At 33.9% G+C, this 26640-nt stretch overlaps 1 protein-coding gene across 1 annotated transcript in view; it reads left to right on the top strand.

Annotated features, from left to right (window-relative positions):
• Window positions 1–26640, top strand: part of LOC138324389 (uncharacterized) — a 182988-nt gene that overhangs the window by 86788 nt on the left and 69560 nt on the right. The window contains 13 exon segments of the mRNA XM_069269457.1: window positions 2088–2275; window positions 3387–3404; window positions 7977–8201; window positions 16760–16914; window positions 17348–17559; window positions 18506–18710; window positions 21155–21178; window positions 22469–22565; window positions 22897–23125; window positions 23336–23666; window positions 24568–24771; window positions 25427–25555; window positions 25997–26097. Coding sequence (XP_069125558.1) covers window positions 2088–2275; window positions 3387–3404; window positions 7977–8201; window positions 16760–16914; window positions 17348–17559; window positions 18506–18710; window positions 21155–21178; window positions 22469–22565; window positions 22897–23125; window positions 23336–23666; window positions 24568–24771; window positions 25427–25555; window positions 25997–26097 — 2118 coding nt within the window.

Raw genomic sequence — 26640 nt, 5'->3', positions numbered from 1 at the left:
ACTGAAGAAAAATACCAAATCGTCTGATCCTGTTTTTGATAGTGAAAAAATACCATTTGTCAGCGGTGGAGCATCTTTAATTATTTCTTCCAAATTTCACTTTAAATTGATCAAGACCACTATTGATACGGTAGCTTGATTTCTAAATTTTTGATTGAAAATTATTTAAACATTCATTACTAACTTATTTCTCCAAATTTTGACACAATAATTCCAACCGTCCTTGCTAGCTTATACTGGTATATTTCCCAGTTTTGATAGAGTCAATTCAACCCATCAATTCTAGCTTATTTTTTTTAATTCAAGTTACACATTTTTCATTTTGGTATTGCTAGCTTATTCAATATTTACCTATGATATCATACCTTTATCACTACCTAAATCCAGAAAATGTTTTCCAGTTTTATCATAGCTAGCTTTCAAACAAATAAACAGTGTAACTTATTGCAACTTGCTTGTGTATTAAAGATATAATCACAGTTTTGTTTGTGAGTGCTTGAAACACTGTGTAATCGAGTCACATTTCATGCATGTGAATGGCATACATTGTTGCATGGCTACATTACTAATACTTTCATTAAAAATTGAATATAAATCAACATTGTTCCTTTTATTCAACCAGGATTTTACCCTTACTACATAGTCATGATATCCTGGGTCAAAACAGCACAGTCAGTGAGAGCGATGATTTTAACAACCTGGGTCAAAACAGCAGTCATTGAGAGCGATGATTTTAACAACCTGGGTCAAAACAGCAGACATTGAGAGCGATGATTTTTTTTTAATAACCTGGGTCAAAACAGCAGTCATTGAGAGCGATGATTTTAATAATTTGGGATGAAGATATGAGCAGCATCCTTTTCCAAATTCTGTAGATTCTCCACCTTCAAAAACCCAGTCTTTAAACTCAACTAAGCTCTGTTTATATCGGACCACAACCTAGTGTAGGCTGAGTATATGGGTAACCTACGATGTAGATTCTCCTACTTCAGAGTAACACACTGGTCTTTGCTGTTGTTGTTATGCCCTTTGGTATAACAATTTCAATTGCTTTTTGATATGATAGACCTAAATGTATTCATATAGGAAGCTATCAGATACTACACAGAGCTGTGTCTGAAACAACATCAGGCATTCAACAATCTACAGAGATATATATATTTATCAATAATTTTTTGGCAGATATGAGAGTTATCTCCCCTACTCCATGAATCTTATTTGCTAAGTTTGCTCCACCCATCTGTTTCTGATTGGAACAGATACAACATTCCTGTAAATAGTTTTCAGGGCATGCTGCCATATTGTAGTCTCATCCCATACCTAGCACGCAGACTGCCGTTAACATTCATACCTCATCTCAAAATAACACATCCAACTTATGATTAATCGCTTTAAGCTCAATATTTTATTTCAGGTATGAATATTCATCATGTCAAATTTCATTTATCTTTTCTTTGAAAGAATTATTTTGTTTAATTTCAATCTAAATATAATTTACTTTTCACTACCTTATCAATTCAAAGTAATTTAATATCATGCAAGAAATTTTTTGATTTATTATTTTAAATATGTCAATTGAATCATCTATAATTTGTATGTAAAACATATAGTTTTACTGAAGGAGAAAAAAAATAACCTAGCACTACTTGTGTTAACTACAGTTTGCTGCATCCTTTTACTCCATAATCTCAGCAAACCTCAGTTTGCCAATAAGCCATCTTTTTAATTGACATTTAGTAAGCCCCTGTTTACCAATAAGCTTATACATTTTCTCCACATTCAGTGAGATCCTTTTCAGTAATAAGCCTTGACCCTCATCATTTTACTCAACATTAAGTAATGCCCGTTGAATAATAAGCCCCATCCCTGGACTTGGTAAGCCCTTACTTGGCATAAGCCATTCTCTGTACTTATGTTTACATGCCTTGATCTGTTTAGCATTAAGCCTCATTTCTTTACTTGACACTAAGGTAAGGCATGCCCAGAAATAAGCCCTCTCCCTATATTGAGCCTTCAGTAAGCCCTTCCATGGTCATTGTTTGACATTATTGACCTGTTGTACTCATCAGTTATTGTTATATATTTAGGACTACATGGAAGCCCAGATGATGTCACAGTCCTACTCTCAGTACTCGTCAGCACCACCCGACAACCGACTGCTCACCGGCACCTCCAAAATGGAGAGTTCCCGCTTCAGCTCGTACAGTGGATCATCATTCAATGCTAGCTATGACCCAGACAACGTCGCCATTGATCGCACTCCCACATATTCTGGGTAAGGAAGAAGCTTGTTTTATATGTAGGACTGATTGTCCAGAGTTTGAACTAGTATTTGACCAGTTGACCTGTTTTATTTGTGCTTTTGGTGTTTTGCTCCACAGATTTCACTAACCAACAAATGGGTAAATAAAAAGTTTTATTAACACCGTGATGCTAGGACCTCAGGCCGTTGGTTGAACTTTTTCTATAATAGTTCAAAATACTAAAACTATTAGTATACTATTAATTTAATCTGTTCTTCTTACTTACTTATAACTTAAGTAAAAACAGAAACAATTTTTTTTAAAAAGGTTCAGGTTTGGACTGCGATAAGGCTATTACGTTTTCTAACTCTATTACAAATGGATTACAAAAACTCTTATCAACTTCGTAAATGTACATTTTATATCTTCATCTTTGAATAATCTTTTCATAAAGGTACAAAAAGACGTAATTATGAGTTGGAATTTTTACAGAAAAAAAATTACAAGTGAATTAATTCAAATGCATATAAATATGTACTTAACCCTGATAACTTTGACAAAGCCTAACCGTGTCTCTTTAATCAGGTTATTGTGAACATATCTGGTAGTAATTAATTAAAGCTACCTGTAAAAGAATTTATAATTAATTATTGCTGTTTTGTTAATTTTTGCAAAAGTGTAATTCTAACAGCATGAATTGAACTGCATGATTATCGGTTATTAATGAAATTACCTATTTAATCAGACAACTTCAGATATTTAGAAACAAATAATATTTCCATGATAATTATATAAATCTGATAATTTTGTATCCCATCAGTATGACATTTCTAAGTGATCAATATATATAGTTCCTGTTACATGGTTTCCTATACTATACTAGATAGTTTGAAATAAGATCTGTAATGCAAAATTAAATTCAAATTAATTAAACTGATTTTATGAAGCATTCCTTAAGAGATATGAAAATAAATTCAAACATTACAGGTAACTTCCTAATAGATATTTTATCCAGAAAATGAAACATTGTCAACAGCAAATTTTATTTTGAATATTTTTGTAAGGACATTGTATTTTTTCTCAGGAGGAACTTGATATATAAAGTAATAAAACTTATGTATGACTGTATCTTTTTTTACACAGCAAGCTGAAATGGAAAAGGTAACCTTGATTCTATACATCTAGATGCTAGAATCACCTGTGTATTGTTTTAATTAACACTGTTTTTTGGGTTTTTTTTCTGTCATTTTGTTTACTATGTAACATCTGTATATGTACAAGCTACTGTTAAGGGGAGGTAATCTGCACTAATGTCAAGCATTGATTTGGTTGGAGAGAATGCTGGTTGGTCGCAGTAGCAATTATCACTGGGTGGTTTGAAATTGCTCCATGCATAAAATCAGCTTATATATAATTAGCAGAAGTAATAAGCATCCAATTATTATTTTCATAATTATCGTTCAGCAATGCTTCAAAAGTTAATAATATATGTAATTTGGTATGCAAAAAGGGCGGAGCATATACATGTAGTGACTTATTAAGTATGCAAAGATGGTGGAGCAAAATAGACTAATAAGATACCTTATTATTCAAAAATGCAAAAGTTTAATAATGACTAATTGTATGCAGGAAGGGCAATGGTTATATGCTTTAATATGATGTGCCAAATTATAATTCATTTTACTAAATCAGTAATAAATATGGTGGAAATTATTATATTAGAGGTATGATAAGCTTTATGCAATTTAGTCTCATCTTGTGTGCATTAGATAATTGATATTGCAAAATTGTTGTACATTATCAAGTTAATCTGATGTGTAAAGCATCTGTGCATGACTAAATATGGAATATATAACCTATTCTGTTGTCTATGATTTTAGGATTGACATTCTTAGTGTTGTGGACAATTTGTTTTCTGAAAGTTTTTTGAAATTTCAATTTATTGCATACTTGGTATACATATTGTTGATTTCTGTGACAAGTAGTTTTAGCAAAAAAGAAATAGTGTTTAGCAAATGTATGCAGCGTAGAATCAGTATGCAATAAGAGAAGTTCCAGCATCAAATTAGTATAATTTTGTCACATGATGTAGGTGTTTTCAGCATGATACGAGTAGGCTACTTTGTGTAGTGATCACTTCGATTTTTGGCATGTCTCAGCTTAATTTCTCTCGACTGGTTTTTATTTCAACTGAAACTTTTACTATCTTCACTCAGGGAAGTTTAAATGTCAGTATTTTCTCTGTAATTTTTGTTTGTTTGTTTGATTTGATTTTACTTTCTGTAATGACGTTAATTTCTTAAACTCCAGGTACAATTGCATGCTTATCATACATCATAAAGAAATAACTAATGTATTTTCTTTGTCTGTATGGTATATATAGTTTGACGAAGTCTCCATTCTATTAAAGTCTTACCCTTTAGAGTCATTATTTTACCCTATGTATTATACTTATATATATTGTTATTATATAGTTTTAAACCACATACTGCTTTTGAATATCTTAACAAAATTTATTAAACTTTTTTTCATCATTGATAATACATTTTCATCTTTACCATTGTAAAGATATTTAACATATCTAAAGCATGTGAACTGTGTTACGACTAAAAGTCTTTTAAACTGATACAATTTGTCAACATAAGTTGATCCCTAGGGAGTCGTGATGTCTGTACTTACAGAGTGATGTAACTAAATTTTACCAGGTGTCTGGTATATCTCTTATTTCTAATGGCTGTCCTAACTTTTAAAGAGAAATCATGTAATCTATTTAGATAAGATCAATACTTGGGTATTTAGCCAGAAGACAAATAGGTCAAGTGTTTGGAGACTCTCTCCTGTCAGCCTTAACATAAACATGGTCACCAGCCTGTAGAATGTTAGTCATTAACAAAATTTGACTTTATAATTTTACTCACTTCACTATGTCTGACCCTAAATTTTGAACTAGGGGAGATAGTCTAGTATTGTTAAACTGTAGCTAGGTGAGAGATTCTGAATCCTACATCAGACTAAACATAGACATGGTCACCAGTCTCTAGAATATAAGTGATTACTGATATCATAAAAAATTGGATTTACAACTTTGTTCGTTACAATATGTTATATCCCAAATTTGAACTATAAAGGGGAGATAATTTTGTAGTAGAGTTCAGTTGTGGAATACAGGCTAGTTTATAGAACGATTAGCTTTCTGATCTTGCATAAAACTAAGGTGTTCACAATATGGTCAATGTAATATGGTCAATGTAAAATTGACGATATCTTAAAGCATATGAAAAAAAATAAAAAATAAAATAAATATAAAATTGTACACAATCCCCTTTCTGTATTTTGACAATGAAATATAATAAATTTTGTTATCAGATTTATATGCATTAAATTTCTGATTTTGTTATATAAAGAAATTATATATATTTAAAAAACTTATGATATGGATGTCAATGCATTACAGCTATGAATCACAATGCTTTGTTCTTTGTTTTAAAGTGTAGGTATTAATTTCCAAATTAATTTTCAAGTTAAATTCTCTTTTACTGTGTTGGTATTACTTTCCAAATTAATATTTTTCAGTGAAAATTCAGTGTAAACATGAACATTTGAAGAAGAAAAAAATCAATTTGAAACTTTTCAACTGCTTAGAATATAAGTCAAGCATGGAGGACAACAGAGAAAACAGAATAGGTGTATTTATATGGTGACAAAAGATGTAAACAAAAACCTGATAAGGAAGATTTTTAAATTGGGTAACGGGAAAAAAAACCATCTTCTAAAGATTTTGTTGAAATTTGATAGTGCAACTGATACAGAAAAAAAAAGAAAGAGATTTCTATATCTGTATATGTTCTGTTTACTTTGTTGTACATTCATGTCTGCCTTTAAAGTTTTTGCTTTTTCTTTTTTATATAGAGAGAAGCATTAAGTTAAAAAATCCAACAAGGAATGAATATAATCATCAATATAAAATTGAAAAGTAACTAAAAAGAACAATATGTAGATATGGAAATGTTTTATTGATTTTGTTAGATTGAATGATAAATACATTTGTATCTATGAATTCTTCAAAATTAATAACAAGATATTAACTTACCTTTCTGAATATGAAAATGCCTTGGATACACATTATATAATTAGTTGGAAATTAGCTATTTTAAGCAATTAATGTGGTTGAAATCAATGTAGAATGTAATTTGCATAAAACATTATGACCTATGACGTCATCAGTTCTTGATTGGCGGACAGTTCCCATTAGATTCCTGACCGATGGAAAGACCTTTTGAGGCAAATTAAAAGCCATCACATCTTAAATACTGTTACTAGAATTACCTGTACAGGTGTTTCAATTTTTTTTTTCTAAATTACCTGTCTATGCATGCTTAGACGCTTAGTTAAAAATTTACGAGTAGAGAGGTCAGACTTACCTGATAAAATATAAATGTTTTCCTGTGGTTTATAAACCCTAAAGTGGTTTTGACCTTTGACCTAAATCTCTACCTGTGTGTGTGTACAGTATGTGTGTATTAAAGACTGGGAGTAATACACACATAGGTCTTGCAGATTTGATGGGAGGCCCAACAGACATTTCTGTGTCTCCAAAGTTGGTGCTTTTGCAGCACATTTGTGGAATTTTAACTAATTTCTAAATTCAACAGTTTGTATGTGATCTGCAGCGCCAGAAGACAGTATTTTGCTGAGCTGTCAGATCCTACCTGAATTGACGGAAGCTATCTGACTCACCTGTTTTATTGTGTATAGTTCACAGTTGAATTGTACTCTCATTGTGAAAAGTACTTGATCTAAAAGGAAGCTAGGCACTAGTCCATACATTGGAAGGTTTTGTTTGCATAAAACCTCTATTAGGCTTCTGTAGGCAGGCCCATGGTGCATTGTAGGAGGGGCTGATAGGGATATCTACCTCAGTGCCACTGGGAATGAGCCCCTAGGGAGCTGTGTGATTCCTGCTGGATGGATAAAGTTTACATACAGAGGTGTACACATTAGCATCTGTTGAGGCTAGTGTATGAGTGTGTGTCTGCTGTCTGCAGGCCTACTGGTTGGAGCTGTACAGGGAAGGGGGATCTCTTGATATTTTCAAATTCTTAGTGGAGATAACAGAGCCTAAAGGAATGTACACTGCTGTGGAGTTTTAGCACTGGGGTTTTAATGTGTTGGTGTGTTTTCGGAGTTCCTCTGCCTGTGAAATTCTCTGGAAGGCATATTGGACAAGTTTTAAACCAAGATTTCTAACTGGAGAAACTTGTAGCCCTGGGAAGGAAATTTGATAGCGGACATCTTCAGACATGAGGTTTGCTGATTCTAGCCCTGCATGTTCCCTCCTTGTGTTATGATAAATTCTGCCCGCCTGTTTTCACCCCACCCAAATCCTTAGATATAGTTATAAACATGCCAGTGGCCTCAACTTGATCAGGATCCACTATCTTGCCATCTGTAACAGAAGTCGTTGGAACATGAAGGCATATCAATTTACTTCAGTAATGCTTTGAATTGATATTTCCAAGGAAAAGTTTTAAGTCTTGTGTAAAGAACTATGTACTGACTGCCAATATTCCAGAAACGACTTTGAGAACTCAAGTCTATAGGTTCTCAGTGTGTTTGGATATACAAGCAGAGAAACCCATTTCTTTCCAGCATTTTGGAGCCCTGCTTCCTTAATATATTTGTTGCTTACATTATTTAACCTAATAATTACACAATGGTTCTTATTACCAACAGTTTCCTAATAAGCTTCATGGTGGACGCCCGTGGGGGCGCCATGAGGGGGCGAAGACACTCTGGGGTGAGGATCATCATTCCCCCACGTAAGGCCTCCATGCCCACCCGTGTCACCTGCCGACTGATCAAGAAGGACAAACTGATGCACCCCATCCCCCTCAATGAGGGCGAGGCCCTCGCCGCCAGGATTCTGGAGATGGGACCAGTCGCTACCAAATTCCTTGGGTAAGTATAGTTTGTAAATTATTGTTGTTTACACAAACCAATATTTATATGAATAAGTCAGATTAAACAGGTTTTCAAAAAAGTACAAGTCAGTAACATGCAGGTATCTCAAAGCTGGGTCGAAAAGTCTGTTTTAAAAGTATACATAGGTCATATTAGACAGGTCTATTGAGACAACTAGAAGAGGTCAGATCAACCAGGCCTTTATAAACAACCAGACATCAGATTAACTAGGTCTTTGGGATAAGGAAATATGAAGTTCAAAGAATGACTGGCCAGATTAGAGAATCAATTAGTAGAAGCAATCAGAAGTCATCAGATTAGAGAGGTATGTCAGATTGGAGAGGTATGTCAGACCAGGGGTCAGATAAGCCAGGTCTGTAATGACAACCAGAGGTCAGATTAGACAGGTGTTTAAGTCATTAAAGAATAAGCAGATGGAGTGTTGATACCACTTCTATCATATTTGAGGAAAGTATCAATTTTGGTTATGTTTACACAAATCCTGAGTCAGTGTAGGAATGTTTACCTTCAGAATGGAGAGAGAGGTTTGGGGGAATGAGTAAGAAAGCAGATGGTTATGATCTGTACTGGCTATAACTATTAATAACGGTAATGATTGGCAATGTAACAATGAAGGGGGTAGGGGAGGCTGAAGGGGAAATAGGAGGCCTCAATGGATAAAGGTCAGTGTTTGGAACATATATTTATCCAAGAGATACAGTAGCCGAGTGATCAAAGTGTTCCGACATATAAATTATTATCGTTAGTCCTTTTGAGATTATAGTCCTCCACTAGGTTTTGAGTTCGAATCTCATGTAGGACAGTTGCCAACTACTGGTACGGACCATAGAGCAGTGGTTTTCCTTCATGTACTCTGGTTTGCCTCTGCCTTTTTATGTCAGGTACATCTGTAATTGACCCTGGATATTGTTAATAAATAGGCACATAAAAATCTCCAAACAAACAAGTATGAAATGGGAAGATAAGAGAAATCTTGCACTATCAATGGATGGGAAAAGAAAAGGTTAACTTATCATTTATCATCACATGTATTGTGTCACAGTGAGGGATCTATACATGGTGGAGATATATAACACAGACTGTGTAGGTCACCAGTGGTGTTATAGTCTGTAGGTTATCAGGCTGGCTTGTTACACAGATGATGTAAGGGGCCCCATCAATAATAGGGGGTCATTATGCGTATCATACAACAAGTGTCTGTCAAATATACCATGTGTCAGCACTGCAGATATAGCAATACATTATCAGGAGAAAGCAGACGGGCGAAATGTTTCAATTTATAAACCTATTTTATCAAATGGAATTCATCCTGGTTTGGTTTGGGTAGTCCTACTAGCAGTCAGGATCACTTCAGGATCTGTCAGGTTTAGGAGGTTAAGGAAAGCCAGAGTACACAGAGAAAAACACTCAGATCAGCATTCGGTACAAACTCATGACTCAAAGGTGGAGGGCTTGTTGTAATATGTCAGGAAATCCTAAACACTTGGCTACCTTTAGTAACTTTGTGTGGGAAATGAATTTGCACAAGAACGTCATAGATATCTGCCCATTAGTTGATAGATTCTAACTTCTTCATTGTCTTGGTTGTGTGGATACAGTTTAAGAAATACAATAATCTATAAAAAATAAACTTCAAAAGATTTATGTAAAAATAAGAAATTAATAAATCTGTGTAATACTCTGATGGAGCTTTCAATTAAAGGTAAAAAACCTTCTAATGTTTTGAAACAAAAATTGGTGTCAGTAAATCCTGACCTTTGAAAATAAACAAGTTGTGATTCTTTTGCTATTCTCAGAGCAAATAGTATATGCCCCATAGGCCCGTTATAGTTTATTTGTGGACAATGATTTAGCCCTGTAAACAGTGAAGTAGTTTGACTGGCAGTTCACAGAGTACTTTAGGAGGTGTTAATGTATGTACGAGGTCATCATTGTGTCCTGTTTATAACCTCTGATGATGTATACCTACCTACAATGATATATTCACCTACATGTCTTACCTGTCCTAGACTTGCTAGAGTCATTTATCTCTAAGACTTTGATCCAAACCGTCACAACAAAGAGACCTAAACAAGTCCACATCATGAGGATCTAATCTCTATCTTGATTATAAATAAACAATCGGTAAATTGAAAAAAAAGAACAGCAGTTTGATTCAAAGTTTACAAAATAATTGATTGTATCTTTGCTAATTTAAATCAATGTTGGAGAGAATTAGAAAAAGTACACATGAAAAAGCAAACATAAAGCCACAGCTGCCATCGCTTGCATGGACATTTTGAACCATATTGTTTGATACACATGGCTGTTCAAAGAGACTCAACACAAAAAGAGAGCCATTGTTTTTGATGATGCATATTATTTGGCATTTAAATGACAAACAAATTAATTGTAGCACATCAAATGAACATCAGTGTGTATCTGTCTCTAAACATTGGCATTGGGTAGTTCAAGGTTATCCAAATTTTTCTAAAACTTGTAAAAAGACAAGATTCACATTCAAGTTTCTGTTCAAGTTTCATGTATAGCACAGAGATTCGGAGTTCATATTGGCTGTTTTTCCAGACAAGTCTATAGAGCAGCCATTTTGAACAGTTTGAATTCTATTCAAAGTAGACCAAGTATATATTATTGGATTTAAGAAATCATGCAGGTAGCAGGTATCAAAAGTTTGTTTTAAAATGAGAATGTTATACCTTTGATGGTTTTATATGTCAAATTCAATCCAGATCAAATTGGTATAACTTTTAACATTTGTGACACTTATCTAATAACATGTTTGAGCTATATGTAGCTGGACGTTGTACGTACATGAACACAGCCAATACCCATGAAAACACAAGGCTATATTTGTAAAACATTAAACATGTTGCCCCAGCCAGCTTTCATCAATGTTATCAAATTTTTTTATATAGTACCTTAATGAAAAAATCATCACAGAAGATAAAAGATTTTATTTAGAATCTTTCAAAAAATCTCCATAGCCCGTATCTTATTCATTGCATTTATAATAAACCACAGGTATTAGCGTCTACATCAGAGTAAGGTTTCATGATAATTACGCCATCTGAATCTAATTAGAAAATGTAAGAGCACTATTAGGTAGTAAGTCCCATCTTAAACTGCTTTATCATCAAATTATATAAATCGTAGCTATAGCTTTCACTTATGAATGAATGTGAGGCTATGTTTTAATCATATGGGCTTATTGCAGGATAAATATGGTAAAAAAATACTGCAGTTACACATCAACATTTTAGTTTATGACCTCATTTATCATAAATTTTGTGTGGAGTAAATATGTTACAAAAGCTAATACATATCACATTTTCTTTGAAGGGTAGAAATAGGTAAGAAAAGCTGTATATGACCAAATTTATCGGAGCGACTTATATTTTGTGAGGGTAAATACGGTCAAAAAAGCTCTACATAACTTATGAGAGTGACTTGGCTTTTGTGAGGAGTAAATACGGTAAAAAAATGGTACATATCAACATTTTCTGTGAGGAGTATAGGTGGTGAAAAAAAATGTGAGAAATAAATACAGTAAAAAAAGCTGTACATTACATATCAGCATTTTCTGTCAGTTAACAACCAGAAGACTTATAGTGGCTGTCAAGGACATGTTCTTCCTGTGTTATGTGTGGAGAGGAAACAAGACACTGGTGTGACATGTAGATTAACACGATCAACTGGTGTACATTTCAACATACAATTCAGCCACTATGTAGTTGGTGATTATCTCAAAATTAGGGATATTAGGATAAAATGACAAATTGTCCTTCAACCCAAATTATGCAAAGCAAGAATATTTTTTAGAATAAGTAGTAAATATTGAAAAGAAAACTGACTGGTATGTAAGTTATTTTGAAATTAGAATCGAGGTAAACTTTTCACAATACTCTATAAATGAATTTGCCTATCACACAATACACTTAATTGAATTCTCCCGATATACACACAAATTACTGTTTTGTCTGAACTTAAGTTTGTGTTACATAATTGTCTGGTGATGTCACTTTTCAAACACGTAAACTTAGTGATGTGTCATTGTAAAAGCCTGCTAACTCTGCCGCCCAACACTTGAGGTGAACAGCAGACAGAAATATTAGTGATAATTGACCTATTTAGCAATGTAGCTGGTTAATCAGTTTCCTTCATGAGAATTTACTTTTTCTGTCAAAACAGGAAGTGGGTTTGACATTTCAGATGTTGTATATATGTATTCTTATAGGACATGTGACATGGAGGCACCTGCAAAAGCATGTGTATCTAAAACCTGTCTATAATGATGCAATCAAAGACATGTGTGTGTATAAAACCTGTCTATAATGACCCTGTGAAATACATGTATCTTAAACCTGTCTATGATGATGCTGTCAAAGACATGTGTGTGTATAAAACCTGTCTATAATGACCCTGTGAAATACATGTATCTTAAACCTGTCTATGATGACCCTGTGAAATACATGTATCTTAAACCTGTCTATGATGACCCTGTGAAATACATGTATCTTAAACCTGTCTATGATGACCCTGTGAAATACATGTATCTTAAACCTGTCTATGATGACCCTGTGAAATACATTATCTTAAAACCTGTCTATAATGACCCTGTGAAATACATGTATCTTAAACCTGTCTATAATGACCCTGTGAAATACATGTATCTTAAACCTGTCTATAAACCCTGTGAAATACATGTATCTAAAACCTGTCTATGATGACCCTGTGAAATACATGTATCTAAAACCTGTCTATGATGACCCTGTGAAATACATGTATCTTAAACCTGTCTATAATGAACCTTTGAAATACATGTATCTAAAACCTGTCTATGATGACCCTGTGAAATACATGTATCTTAAACCTGTCTATAATGACCCTGTGAAATACATGTATCTTAAACCTGTCTATGATGACCCTGTGAAATACATGTATCTTAAACCTGTCTATAATGACCCTGTGAAATACATGTATCTTAAACCTGTCTATGATGACCCTGTGAAATACATGTATCTTAAACCTGTCTATAATGACCCTGTGAAATACATGTATCTTAAACCTGTCTATGATGACCTGTCAAAGATTAATAGAATCTTACATGGGTCTGTCAAGCGGCCTAAATCTGTCACGAGGTTTCAGATATTCCTGTCCACTTGACAGACCCATGTACGATTATTTTTCTTGCATATTTAAAAAAAAATCAGATTAGGTATTATTTTTATAGTGTTGACAATTAATGGCGTTCTCGACAATAATCGCCACATGTATCGTTGTCTCATTGTCAAGCGTCATGTGAGTTATCTTTTCCCTGGCAACTGCAGATTAATAGAATATCTTACATGGGTCTGTGAAATGGACAGGGATATCTCAACCTGAGTGAAAGATTTTGGACGGTCAACCCGAGGCTTTCCGAGGGTTGACGGCCAAAATCTTTCACGAGGGTTGAGTTATTCCTGTCCACTTCACAGACCCATGTTTGATTCTTTTTCTCCCATACTTAGCAGAAAAAATGATGAAATTCCAGTTGGTTTCCAGCTTTTTCATCGCGCCATTATCGAAGACACATCGTTATGCGTCAAAATTGATGATGTCAACTACAATGCGTGCCGCAGTCACGCTGCATGTATTGATGACGTAACATATTGTCTAGCGTTATGTGAGCTGTCTTACACCCCTCTGTGTAAGATAGAGATATCTTTTCCCTAGCAACCACGGGATATCCCTGAGAAGTATGGAAGAAAATCGTTTCTCTCATAATTGACAGGGTTATCCCGCGGTTGCTATTGAAAAGATAACTGTCTTTTACCGGGGTAGAGAAAAGACAGCTCACACGCGCTAGACAGTGACGTCATCAACACATGCGGCGACCATTTTTATGCTCATGGACGTTCATATCAACTGAATTTTCACCGTTTCTCGTTAAAGTATGGGAGGAAAAAAAATCTTACATGGGCCAGTCAGGTGGACAGGGATATCTCAACCCTCGTGAAAGATTTTGACCATCAACCCTTGGCAAGTCTCGGGTTGACCAGCCAAAATCTTTCACTCGGGTTGAGATATCCCTGTCCACCTGACAGGCCCATGTAAGATTATATTAGTCAAGTTTGGGAGAAGTGAGTATCTTTAATCTGTCTTTTGTGATATGTGTATCTAATATCTGTCTATAATGACACTCTCAAAGGTGTGTGTCTAAAAGTTGTCTATATATACTTAGAGTGGTCAGATTCCTGAACAATGTTGTCATGTCACATGATTTATAATTTTTCAAACTAAGGGGTTCTCCCAAGAGAAGTATGGTAGCTAATTACTTAGAGGCATGTGGTACTAAACACTTGTAGTCAAGACTTAGAGTGTGGTAATGGGTAGGGGAGTATGAGATAGGGATGGACCAGAATCATGGGGGTCATAGAAACCAGCTGGGCTCATCTGTAGGCCAATTATCTCATTGGCTAGTGAGGAGGCTCACCATGGGGGAGTCTGGAGGAAAAATTCATATTGTACTGAGGCTCACCATGGGAGAGAAAAGGGAATTAAATTTGGAAGAAAAAATATAGAAAATGAGGGATAGGGTTTAAATTAGGAGGAAAAAACATAGAAAAATTTGTTAGAATCACTATGGAGGAGGTAGGGTTTTAAATTAGGAGGAAAAAACATAGAAACAATTGTGTTAGAATCACTAGGAGGAGGAGGATAGGGTTTTAGAATCACTGTGGAGGAGGAAAAATTAGGAGGAAAAAACATAGAAACAATTGTGTTAGAATCACTGTGGAGGAGGATAGGTTTTAATTAGGAGGAAAAACATAGAAACAATTTGTTAAACATGTGGAGGAGGATAGGTTTTAAATTAGAGGAAAAAAACATAGAAACAATTGTGCTGATAGTCAACATGTGAGAGAAAAACATACTGCTACATGATACAACTTTCTAGATAAATGAGAAAAGCAACATGATAATAGTTTCTTGATGTATAAGATTGAGGCTGAATAAGAAATGGAAGATAGTTAAAGTTTGGTGATTGAGGCTGTATGAGATGTGTGTAGGGCTGAGATGTTTGGACTGGGCACAGTATGGGGGGGGGGGGAGGGCGGGTGTATGTGAACCAGCCAGATGGGGGCACATTACTATCACTACACACATGTGTACTATAAATAGACTGTACATGTAATGCACATGCAGGCATGGGGACACAGTGACCTACAGAAATAATAAATATTATTTGTATTGGGAAAACAGATTTTCATGGCCATCTTGGAAACTGCCCCATCCTTCCCTTCTTCCGTTTCAATAACTTCTAAAACATTTACCAAAAGAGATGAAACACAGAAATATCAGTCAGACTGTGCTTTGAAATTTCTGTATGAACCTGTGCCATTGTTTACAGTGAAGGACAGTATTTTGTATTTTATGATATTTATATCTGTAACATACATATTTATCTGTTATGTCTGCCAGTGTTATTCAGTCTGTGTTTTACAGGAATGTTGTAAAGATTAAAATGTCAGTTTTTACACAGAGCGTCCTTTATTCAATCCACTAATTTTAGGTCTGCATTCTTTCTAATGTTACCAACATTATTCTGTGAAATTATGTAATCAATTTCTGTCTGAGAAATATGAATCCAGACTGTCTGCTATCTTTGGGGAATGGAATTTGTTTAAGACAAATACAAGGGAGTCATTATTCTGCCTCCCAAAACAGTTTGTTTGTATACTGATTAAATAAGCATTTTATGTCTTATCAAAACAGCTAGAAATTAAACATTATTTTTTCTGTGAAAGTTTATTGATGTCATTTAAGATAAATTGAGGCTTTAAATGCCAGACAAATAAAATGCAGCATTGAGAGTGTGTAATTCAAAGAGATGTAAGCCATTTTTTATAGTATCATGCATTATTAGTTAATTAGTTACTGGTTATTGCCCAAATTGCTCCGCCTATTCCAAAATGATTGACAAACGTATGATGATGATGATGATGATGATGATGATGAATATGATGGTGCTAAGTCTTACATTTTACCACTATAGTCTTCTTGATCACAAGTTTGAGATTTATAAACATGTTTGTGGTACGGTGTACAAGTGCTGAACACAGATAAATTAATTCATCAACTAAATCTGGCTCTTCTTTAATTAATTATAAATAACTCCTCGTTAATTAAATTTCCAAGTTTCAACATCAGGACAAAAACATATGGAGCAATCAGTAGTACAAAAATCACTTGGTGCATTATTTTGTAAAGGGCTTTGAAGGACTGGCAAAATAAATACAACTCATCATTATAAATCCTTGCAGCATAAAGTTTCATAAATTAAAGCACCTAAAGGTTTTTAAATTGGTTCATTTCTGCAATTAAATTGAGTTTTATTGAAATTCAATTCAATTTACTGAAAATTTTGGGCTTGGTTAAGAGATTTTAATGAAGTTTAAACTATAAAATTAATTCAGGAATCATGGTTCATAATATAAGCTATCATGATTAACAATATCTGTATTATTTAACTAATTATACTCCATTTTTCAATTCAGGCGGATTGTGATTGAGATCCCACATTTTGCTTCCCTGAGAGGAAAGGAACGTGAAATCAAGATTTTGAGAAGTGATAACGGTGAGAAATGGGAAGAGCACCCCATCTTAGCAACAGACGACGCTGTCAACAAGGCTCTGAACGAGAGTCTGGAAGGTAAGGGAGATCACTCTGCGTGAAATGTGAGCCATTCAAGTAAATTCGGTCTATATGGCGAACCAAGGTCTTGAGTATGATGAAGATATCATTGATTTAGCTGAAACTATGGTAACTATGTATACCCTTCATGCAAGCCTTACAGTAAGGGAGATCACTCTGGTTTGTTGACGATGGTATTTTATTCAAGGGAGATAACACAGATTTGTTGTAAAATTGTCCTTCATAGCAAACAGACAAGTACTTGCTTAAAACCATATATTCTTTTTATTTGTATCAACATTTGTAAGACTGTTAAGTTAGATAGGTCAACAAGTTAGAAAAAATAATTTTGAGATCTCTGATCGCCCAATGTTGAAGTGAATTTGATAGTAATAGGAACATTGTCGGTATATATCTTTAGATATAATATTTTGTTGTGATTTGCCTGCAGATTTGGAACATGAGGATGACTTGGCAAACAAACGCATCACCCGTATCCTGACAGATGATTTCCCAAGATACTTTGCACTGGTAACCAGGGTTCGGGAGGAACGACAGAGCGTAGGAGAGGAAGGTGGCGTGATTAGCTCCACAGTCGTGCCTCAGGTTCAAGCTGTTTTCCCTGAGGGCGCTCTCACTAAGAAAATTCGTGTTGGCCTGCAGGTATGTCCCACATGTACCATTTCATGTCCCTGATGTCCCTGGTAGAAATATTCACAGACTGTGGCCATGGTCATAGTTACAGCTTTAGTCAAATTATGTTTGTTTGGTTCCCTTGGGTATCTTATATTTCTTCATCGATTAATCATTATTAATCATTTAGACCAATTGTCTTATATTTTGATATACAACTTATTACACTATTATAAAGTATGAAATATTATATGAAATATGAAACTTTATAACTGGAAATTATAACTTCACAGAAACTATGTAAAATATATTTTAAAAGATAAACTTGAGTTTCATTCATTGTCTTATTCAAGATACTGTTTTTTTCATTTTTATTTGATTCTTTATTTTAGCTTTTGTTTTCTTTTTCATTTTCTTTTTCATCACAATTTTAGTCTAGAAAAAATAAAGTGATAGGGTTGGCAAAGATGGCATTGCATTAGTGTTTTGGTAGCTAGAAGCACACCCTTATAATTTGTCATGAGAATTTTTCTATATCAATTGTAAAAATACATAAGAGATGAAAAGGTAAGGTTATTTTGTGAGCTGGTTTCATTTCTCTTCCATTTTTAGCCAGCCGGGCCTATTGTAAGGCTAGTGGAATTTCAAGCAGACATTTTTTAAAGCAACTATATATAGAATGAAGACCTACCCTTTATGCACTATATTTTCTTTGCTTCTAGTGTGTTGGTCTGCCTTGGTGTATGGTAGCGCTCCATTTAGTAACAGCGATAGCCCACAATGCCCCATAATCAGCCATTCTGATGCCACCCTATGTTGCCATTCTGTGAAGTTTCGTTTCCTTATTTGTTCAATTTACTTTGATATTTATTGTCCTGATTTGCATAACGCCACCAAGAAAACTCAATACCTTCAGTACAAATCACCAAAAATTCATCATACCTATAAATCCTCCAAAATGTCAATCAATCACCAGGCACAGCCAATCAGCCCCGACCTTGTTGCCAAGTTGCTTGGCAACCGTGTGGCCGTTAGTCCTATCGTGACCGTGGAACCAAGAAGACGTAAATTCCACAAGACTATCACCCTGACCATCCCTGTCCCGAAAGCACAGCAAAAAGGAATGATTAATCCTCACCGTGACGACCTGCCAAGTCTACGAGTACTCTACAGTATCTCCGGTAAGGATGTGTTGCTATGACGATGTCATGTACAAAGCTTAGGTCTGTAGCATACAAAGGGAGATAATCTCTTCCTTGCTTTATTTGGTTGATATTAGTTAGAGTTCTAGATTTCTATAAACACAGCTTTGGTTTGTGAGTTATTGTTCAATGATCACTTGTTTATGTTAAATCACACCCAAAAATAGTAGATATTTTGTTGTCAGTTCATGATCCCATAACCCTTATACCCCGTTCCCAAAAATCCTTTTTGTGTTTCTAGTCTCTTTGTACAGCTAATGTGCTTCATCTTTATTATGTTGGCATTGGCTTTTACTTCTTGCATGTACACATCTGTAGTGTTTGCCCATTTTCACATGAACATGTATAGCTATTTGCACAATGCTTGTGTAGAGTTGGACATTACAACCATGCTATATGAAGTCTGTTTTCATATTACATCTGAATTGTTATGTGAAACCATTTGACTGTGATGTGCACACATCATTACATGCATCTCATGCTGCATTATGTGAAACAGTTTCATATTTCAAATTCATTGTAAAGAATTCTAAAATGAGATTGTTTCATAGTGAAATGTTCAGTTGATAAGTTTCCACATAAGACTGCGACTCATTTTTTTCATGGATCATGTTAAGAAGATTTTTTTTATATATATTATTTGTCTATCAATCTAATATCAATGAAATATGATATAATGTAAATTCAACATAAAAGATATTGCCCCACTTTCGTAATACTGCAGAAAACTTTTATTGAAGATTAGGATTCTATAGTCAAATCTGTTTATAAAGACCACCCATTGGTCAAAGAAAAATAATGGTCTTTATAGCCAATAGTGTTGAAATCAACCATTTGGCACCACAATAAACTATATAAATCATGATAAACAGATGGTGTTTATAATACAGAGGTTGGTAAGACAGTTTTACTGTAATTACATCAATTAGTTACACTGCATCAAATATTATTTTCAGTTCAATTGGAACATACTATAAATCAGCTTGTTTTTGTGGGTCAATATTTTTGGTATTGCACATACAAAAAATTGATTTATGAAGTTATGACATGCAGGTACAATAGATGTTCTGTTAAGCTTGATCACAAAATTTTGATTTATTGAAGTTTTATTTTGTTAAATCAGATTAAAAATATTGAACCCCAAAATAACTGATTATACAATATTTCTTGTTTCTGATGATGTCTTGCTACAGCTCTATCCTTCAACCAAGCATAACACACATTTCTTCTTCAACTTGTATCACAGAAATTGTTTTTTTGTTACACACATATAGGACTGTAAACTATACAGAGCTACAATTCTTCCAAAGTCATTTCATTAGTTTTCATCAAGTCTTTGAAGACATCTTTAAAAAATGTGTAGTTTTGGTGAAGTAAAAGAAATACAAATCAGGATGAGTTTTAATCTACATTCTGTCTTTTTATGACGTAGAGTTACCTCCTCTTGTGTTCAGGTGATGATTATTACATCTCTGGTTTGTTTATTGCGTGTAATGTAATATAGTTGGCACTTACAAGGGCAGATAACTCTATTTTTAAAAGACTGAATAGTGCAAAAACTATTGAACAATCACTTTTTCTAAAGGTCAAATAAATCCCCTTGTCCTTATCTGATAGGAGTAAATTGATATCAAAACTTATGTAAAATTAGTTAAAAAGTCTTCTTACTGTGAAGATAAACGACTGCATCTTTAAAATGGAAAATCTTTTTATTTTTTCACACAAATTTAATACCATCACCTTTTCCAAAGTTTCTAATGGGAATAGCAAATTTGCACCAAAACTTAGATTGCATAGAGTGGCGTAGATTGCACAAATAAATTTTACTTTTTACATTCATTAGTTCATTAATCAATTTATCAAACTTTTGTTTCATTTCTTCATACATTTAGAAGTATTTGTTCAATTCAAATGTTTTGTTGTTTTCATCATATAATATATGATTTGTATCATATTTTGTACATTAATGAATGCATTCATCAAATATTTGTTTACCTAAAAAAAAAATCAATTATGAATATTGATAATAAATAAATACTTAAACAATGCCTCCAACTTTAAAATTAGATTGTGTTGCTGTTACATATTTCCTGTCTAACAAATAAAATTCTTGTGAGAATATAGACTGGCCATCAGTTTGCTTATCAAAGGGGAAGGAAAGACGGAAAAGTTGAGAAAATGAAAATCAGCTTCTAACTTTCCAGCTAAGGGGAGGTAACTAAAAATTGGAGCTGTAACACAAATATCATTGCAGCTGCTGGCCAGTCTTGAAGACTAACTGTAAATGTAATATGATAATAAATCTACATGTTAAAGAAGTCCTAATAACTGCTTGCATCCACCATGTATATTTACAACTTCACATTGTGTTCTCTCTGCTTTCACAATCTGTTTTTCTTCTCTTTATGCTTACGGTGAGTTAGGCTCCAACAACTCCCTAAACAAAGGTAAAAGGGCAAAAAACATGTTTTATTTGTCTCAGTGTTCACATATCAATGTCCCCAATATTGTTTTGTGTCTGTCTGCTACGTTGTGTCGGTGTCTTTCTTATTGAGTCTTTTCAATATGCAGAGTTGTCTACCCTTATGAGTTTAGGTAGGGATAATTGCTGTAAGCCATTGATTTACTTGAAAAATGGTATTGTTTTGTTTTTCACTCAAATTATGTGAGAAAAAGAACAAATCCCTGCTAAGAAAAAAATAGATCATTCTGCATATTGAAAAGATGGAAAATTGACATATAAATCATTTTGGATTGTTGGCTATTTTTTATAAAAATTTCTTACAGAAGTTTTATAATATATTGAGTTGTTATAGGTGTATGTTCAAATGCAAAAAATTCATTTTAAGTTTTGCATTGATGATTTTTCACTGCTTTGTTAATGTTTTTCCTGGCAGTTAGGAATAATGTGTTTGAAAAAATCTAATACTATTTGCTTGCTTATCACATGTATTGCACACTTACTGTATTGATTAAGTCATGGCGATATGTTTCTGAATTTGCTTATATCACCGTATTGATTAAGTCATGGCGATATATTTCTGAATTTGCTTATTTCAAATTATAACAATTGAACAAAAGTCATTATCTACAGATGTTTAGAGAACTTTGCTTTAATGAAGCTATTTTTATTCCCAGGATTTTTATGAATATTTGCTTCTATGATGTGTATTGATGATATTTTTATATTATAAAATATTTTTGACATCTTAATGGACATGATAATATTATGATGAATCTATATTACATAAAATTAAGAAATTAAAAAAAATTAAAATTAATATTGATTAACATATCTTTCAGGATCACTAAAAAAGGAAAAAATAATAAGATGTATTCATATAAAAGTTTTCAGTGTAATTTGACTGCTATTGTTTAGAATTAAGCTATCTTCCTTTTTAAGTTTTTTCTTCTTACTTTGGTGAAACTATTACATTGTTTCCTCTAAATTTTTCAAAAGTATATATTTGTAAACAGAACAACTGTTAGAGCCCACAAGAACATATTCTGAATTTGCATATCTGTACTTGCGAGTAGGTTATGACGTAACAATTGATACCTACCCGCAAGGGAGCTAACTCTGTAATATGAAAATATGGAATAGCATTGGTATGTACAAAACTGCTTTGGATAACATCAATAGAGTTAGTGGAGACCAATACTGTAAGGCATAAAATGCTGATTCAGAAAAGTGGCTTTAAATATACAAGTTACAATGGAGCTATTTTATATTACAGAGGGAACAGATGTGGCCATTTGGGATGATTTGACCGACCAGACACAACTCAAACTTGTCAATGACTGTGTGTCCTTCACAACTAGAGTTTCAGGAAGGTAATTTGATTCATACTTCATTTAGAAAGTACCAAATGCTTTCAATGATTTCTGTTAAACCTATACCAAACTTAATGTTAAAACACTCCACTTTGCTTTACAAGAATTTTATAATTTTATTACGGCCTCACTGACTTTTAGATAGTGAGGTGCCTTCATCAGTATCAAATTACAATACTAGCAGTAAATCTTACAATATGGCTCAAGGCGAAATAAAACACCAGCAAAAATGTTAGATTTATCCGTTTGACTTTAGAATTATTAAGAGTTAATTTAATTTCATTGAAATGTATCTTTCCGACTTAATTTAAATTAATCGTTACTATTATAGATTCTGGTTGATGGACTGCCAGAACTACACTGATGCTACTAGGATGGCTACAGAGCTGTACCGCGAAGCTGTCGTGGTTCCTTACATGGCACGATTCGTTGTGTTTGCCAAACGCACAGGTGAACAAGAAGGCAAGCTCCGAATGTTCTGCATGACTGATGACAAGATTGACAAGACTCTTGAAAAACAAGAGCATTTCGTGGAAGTAGCAAGGAGTCGAGACGTAGAGGTTAGACTTTTACTGTTTAATTCTAATAATCATAACTATTCAGGGGAGATAACTTAGGTACATTTGATTGGAGTTTTTCTGTAGAAACTAGAATATTTGTACCAAATTATTTATTCAGGTTTTGATCATCAATAATAATTAAGTTATTGATATTTTGGTTTAGGTATGCTGAATTAGTGATTTATTTTTTATCTAATCCTATTTGATTAGGTGTTAGAAGGCCGACAACAGTTTGTAGAGATGGCTGGTAATCTCATCCCGATTACCAAGTCCGGTGACCAACTCTACGTTGATTTCAAAGCTTTTCGAGAAAACCGACTCCCTTGCACTGTCCGCATCCGTGACCTTGACCAGGAGCCAGCAGCACGTGTGGCATTCATGAAGGAGCCTAAGGTGGCTCGCGGAGAAGTGCCACAGACCCCGATCTGTAACCTGAATATCTCCCTGCCTGATATGTCCACCTCCAGCTCTATGGAAATGGATGGGGACGCGGCCCTGGAGCTCCGGAAACGATCCTCACTCCTCAAAGAGTATGGTATAGGTGAGTAGTTTACTGGTCGTGAATTGGTATCAAGCTGAATACTCGTTCACTGTAAATATATTCCTATATTACATAGCAGAGTTGGAATGCTTTGTGAGAAATATTTGCAATGAAATGGATGGGAAATTGTGTTACTCATGACACTGTCTTGACATGTCTCTTTTTGTTTTGATATATGAAGGTACTTAAGTCAACTTGATGAAAATATACAAGTACAACAAATTCAAATATTACATTCATTAACTTGGAATTTGATACAATTAAGTCATCATAATGAGTAAGATCAATAACAAACCTTGTCATTACTTTTTATTGAGTATTCCACACCAAAAAAAGGGTGAGTTTAACAGAACCAAGTCTTGACTAACCTTTTATAAAATTAATGCACAAAGTAAGCAATAAATCATTTTTCAATAGAAATCAATAAAGAAATACACTGTTTTCATATTTTCAGCCTGAATTTAAATCAAGGTAATTGATATTGAGGCCTAAAAAGGGAAGAGGGGGCACTTATTCGGTCTTTGCATATTACAGAGTTGTCTCCTCTTGGGGGTAGTTATTGATTGTGACGTCATTATTAATTGACGCAAACACATGTCACAATCAATACCTACTCGCAAGGGGAGACAACTCTGTAATATGCATGGTTCTCACTGAGTTTTTTAATAGATGGTTGAAAATTGATAATAGGTGGTTGGGAGCCGCAGGCCCCCATGATGGCCATTATTTATTACCGACAAAAATAGTCGGTTGTAAACTAGGAAATAGACGGCTGTTTTTACCAGCAACCGGCTTTTAACGAGAACCCTGAATATGCAAATACAGAATAGGGATGTGGGTACTTAGCAGGTCTTATTTTATTACCACACACATATATAATTCCTGTTTATTTTGTTTACAGTAATAGAAGATACAGTGAGTCGGGCTCAAATAAAACTGACAGACGTCGCCGACACACTGAAGGGAGACTGGGTCGTCTTGGCTCAGCAGCTGGACTTCACCTCAGGGGAGATAAACCAAATAAAAAATGATTACAACACCGTCAACGACCAGGCTCTTGCCATGCTCCAACTTTGGGCAGCCAAGGACAAAGAGCAAGCAACAGGTATAAAAACTTTGTCATCATGTTTTAAAGGCCCAATATCCGTATCTCTCTTATTTTCTTTTCATGATTTAGAAGAATATTGAAAAAGAATCCTGTTGTAAATCAAGCAGAGACAGGAATAAATCGAAGTCAAGATGAGCGATTATGATTCGTTATATTTTGATAAAAATCAAATAAATATTAAACATTGCTAGGTGGGTCCCACTTAGTCAAACAAGCTGAAGTTAGCCGACATTGTAACGTTGTTGCCGAGAACGTCATGTGACTACCGTAACTACGTAACATCTGTCCAAACTCTTCCGAAAACGGGTCATGAACTTTCCGACTTCCGTTCGGCAATAATTGTAACTTCTTTGGCGACCAGTTTAAAATTAAGGCATGTTTGCATCTATCGACTTTCAACAACTGCTGAAAGTTTTGTTGATAGTTACATATAGTGTGGCTTTGAGTGCCTTCCAGGGTACTAATTACCTGGCAAATACGATATTATCTAAAAGTAGATAAAATCATTTTCTTACTTATTTTTGATACTTTTGTATTTAAATCTTATTGTGACATAAACTGCACAGAGTAACTTATTTTTGTGCAGATATTCAAATGCAATATTGTCTTGAAAGTAATATTTTGAAATAATTAATTTTCCTTTTTTGTTCAGGTAATGCATTAGAAAAAGCCTTAACAAGAATAAACAGAGAAGATGTTGTCAAAAAATGCATGTACAATGTGGAAACAGTAGAAGATGAAGTAGAGGCAGCAGCAGCTAGGGTAGCTATGGACCAATCAGGTAAGCTGTTACAAGGCACTGAATTTCTAATTCACCAATCAGATGTGGTTTTACAAACAGTGAAGATGCTCCTAATTAGCCAATCATATAACCCAATATCATACTCAAGGAAATGAAAAAATTAGCCAATCAAAAAAGGTTTTATAAGAAAAGTTGGTGTGCACAGAAAAACAAAGCAGGTAGGGCAAGTGTACCTAGAAAGTAGTTGTGTTTGTGTACAAACACTGTGAAACAGTTGAAATGAGATAAGTGACAAACATCTTTTATAGGCAAAACTACAAAGTACAACATTGTACTGTTATACATGTAATGTCAGTCAGCAAAATTTGTGGCTTTACCATAGTAACTTTGTTTACTTTAAACATTTGGGATCACATGCCAGTGTGATCATGTGCTTTGATTTCATGCATATTAAACATGTTTTAAACATTTCCTAAACAGGTTTTGACACTTTCACAGAAGAAGTTGGTATTTCTAGAGATTCTTCCATGAAAAGAGGCATGTCATTAGATGTCCAGTATGATGAACAAGACATCATCAAGGTAAAATTTTCTCTGTGTTAAAATTATAGACAATTTCTACCACATTTAGAAAAAAAATATTAGTAATATGTTTGGTGTCTAAAGGTGGAGGGCATAATTGATTTTTATTTTTAATTCATTTTAAAAGTTTAAGCTGCAATATTATGAATACCAGCAATGATGGTTGTATTGATTTTCTTCATTATCAATAATAACAATGGTCCAAAATATCTTGCAGAAATATAAAATGCATGTAAGTTTTAAAACACACATTTTTGTTATATTTTTTTTATTCAAATTAATTACAAATTTCCAGTTAAAATTACTTTTGATATTGTATGATATAAACAGCTTAATGTCCATGTTGTGTTTATCTTTCCTTTCCAAAGCACAAGTTTATGACAATCAATTTATAAACCATATTTTATTCATAATAAGTATCCTGTGTCTGAGATTGTGCTTTTAGTACCAAGTGCAATATTAAAATCATCAAGCATGTTTTTTATTATTTTTATTTCAACATCAAATTACAAAGTGGTCATTTCATTTTAACTGCAGAACATT

This window comes from Argopecten irradians, chromosome 5 (genome assembly GCF_041381155.1).
Source record: "Argopecten irradians isolate NY chromosome 5, Ai_NY, whole genome shotgun sequence".
NCBI classification, from domain to species: domain Eukaryota; kingdom Metazoa; phylum Mollusca; class Bivalvia; order Pectinida; family Pectinidae; genus Argopecten; species Argopecten irradians.
The sequence above is the reverse complement of the archived record's forward strand: the minus strand, read 5'-3'. Positions and strand labels throughout refer to the sequence as shown.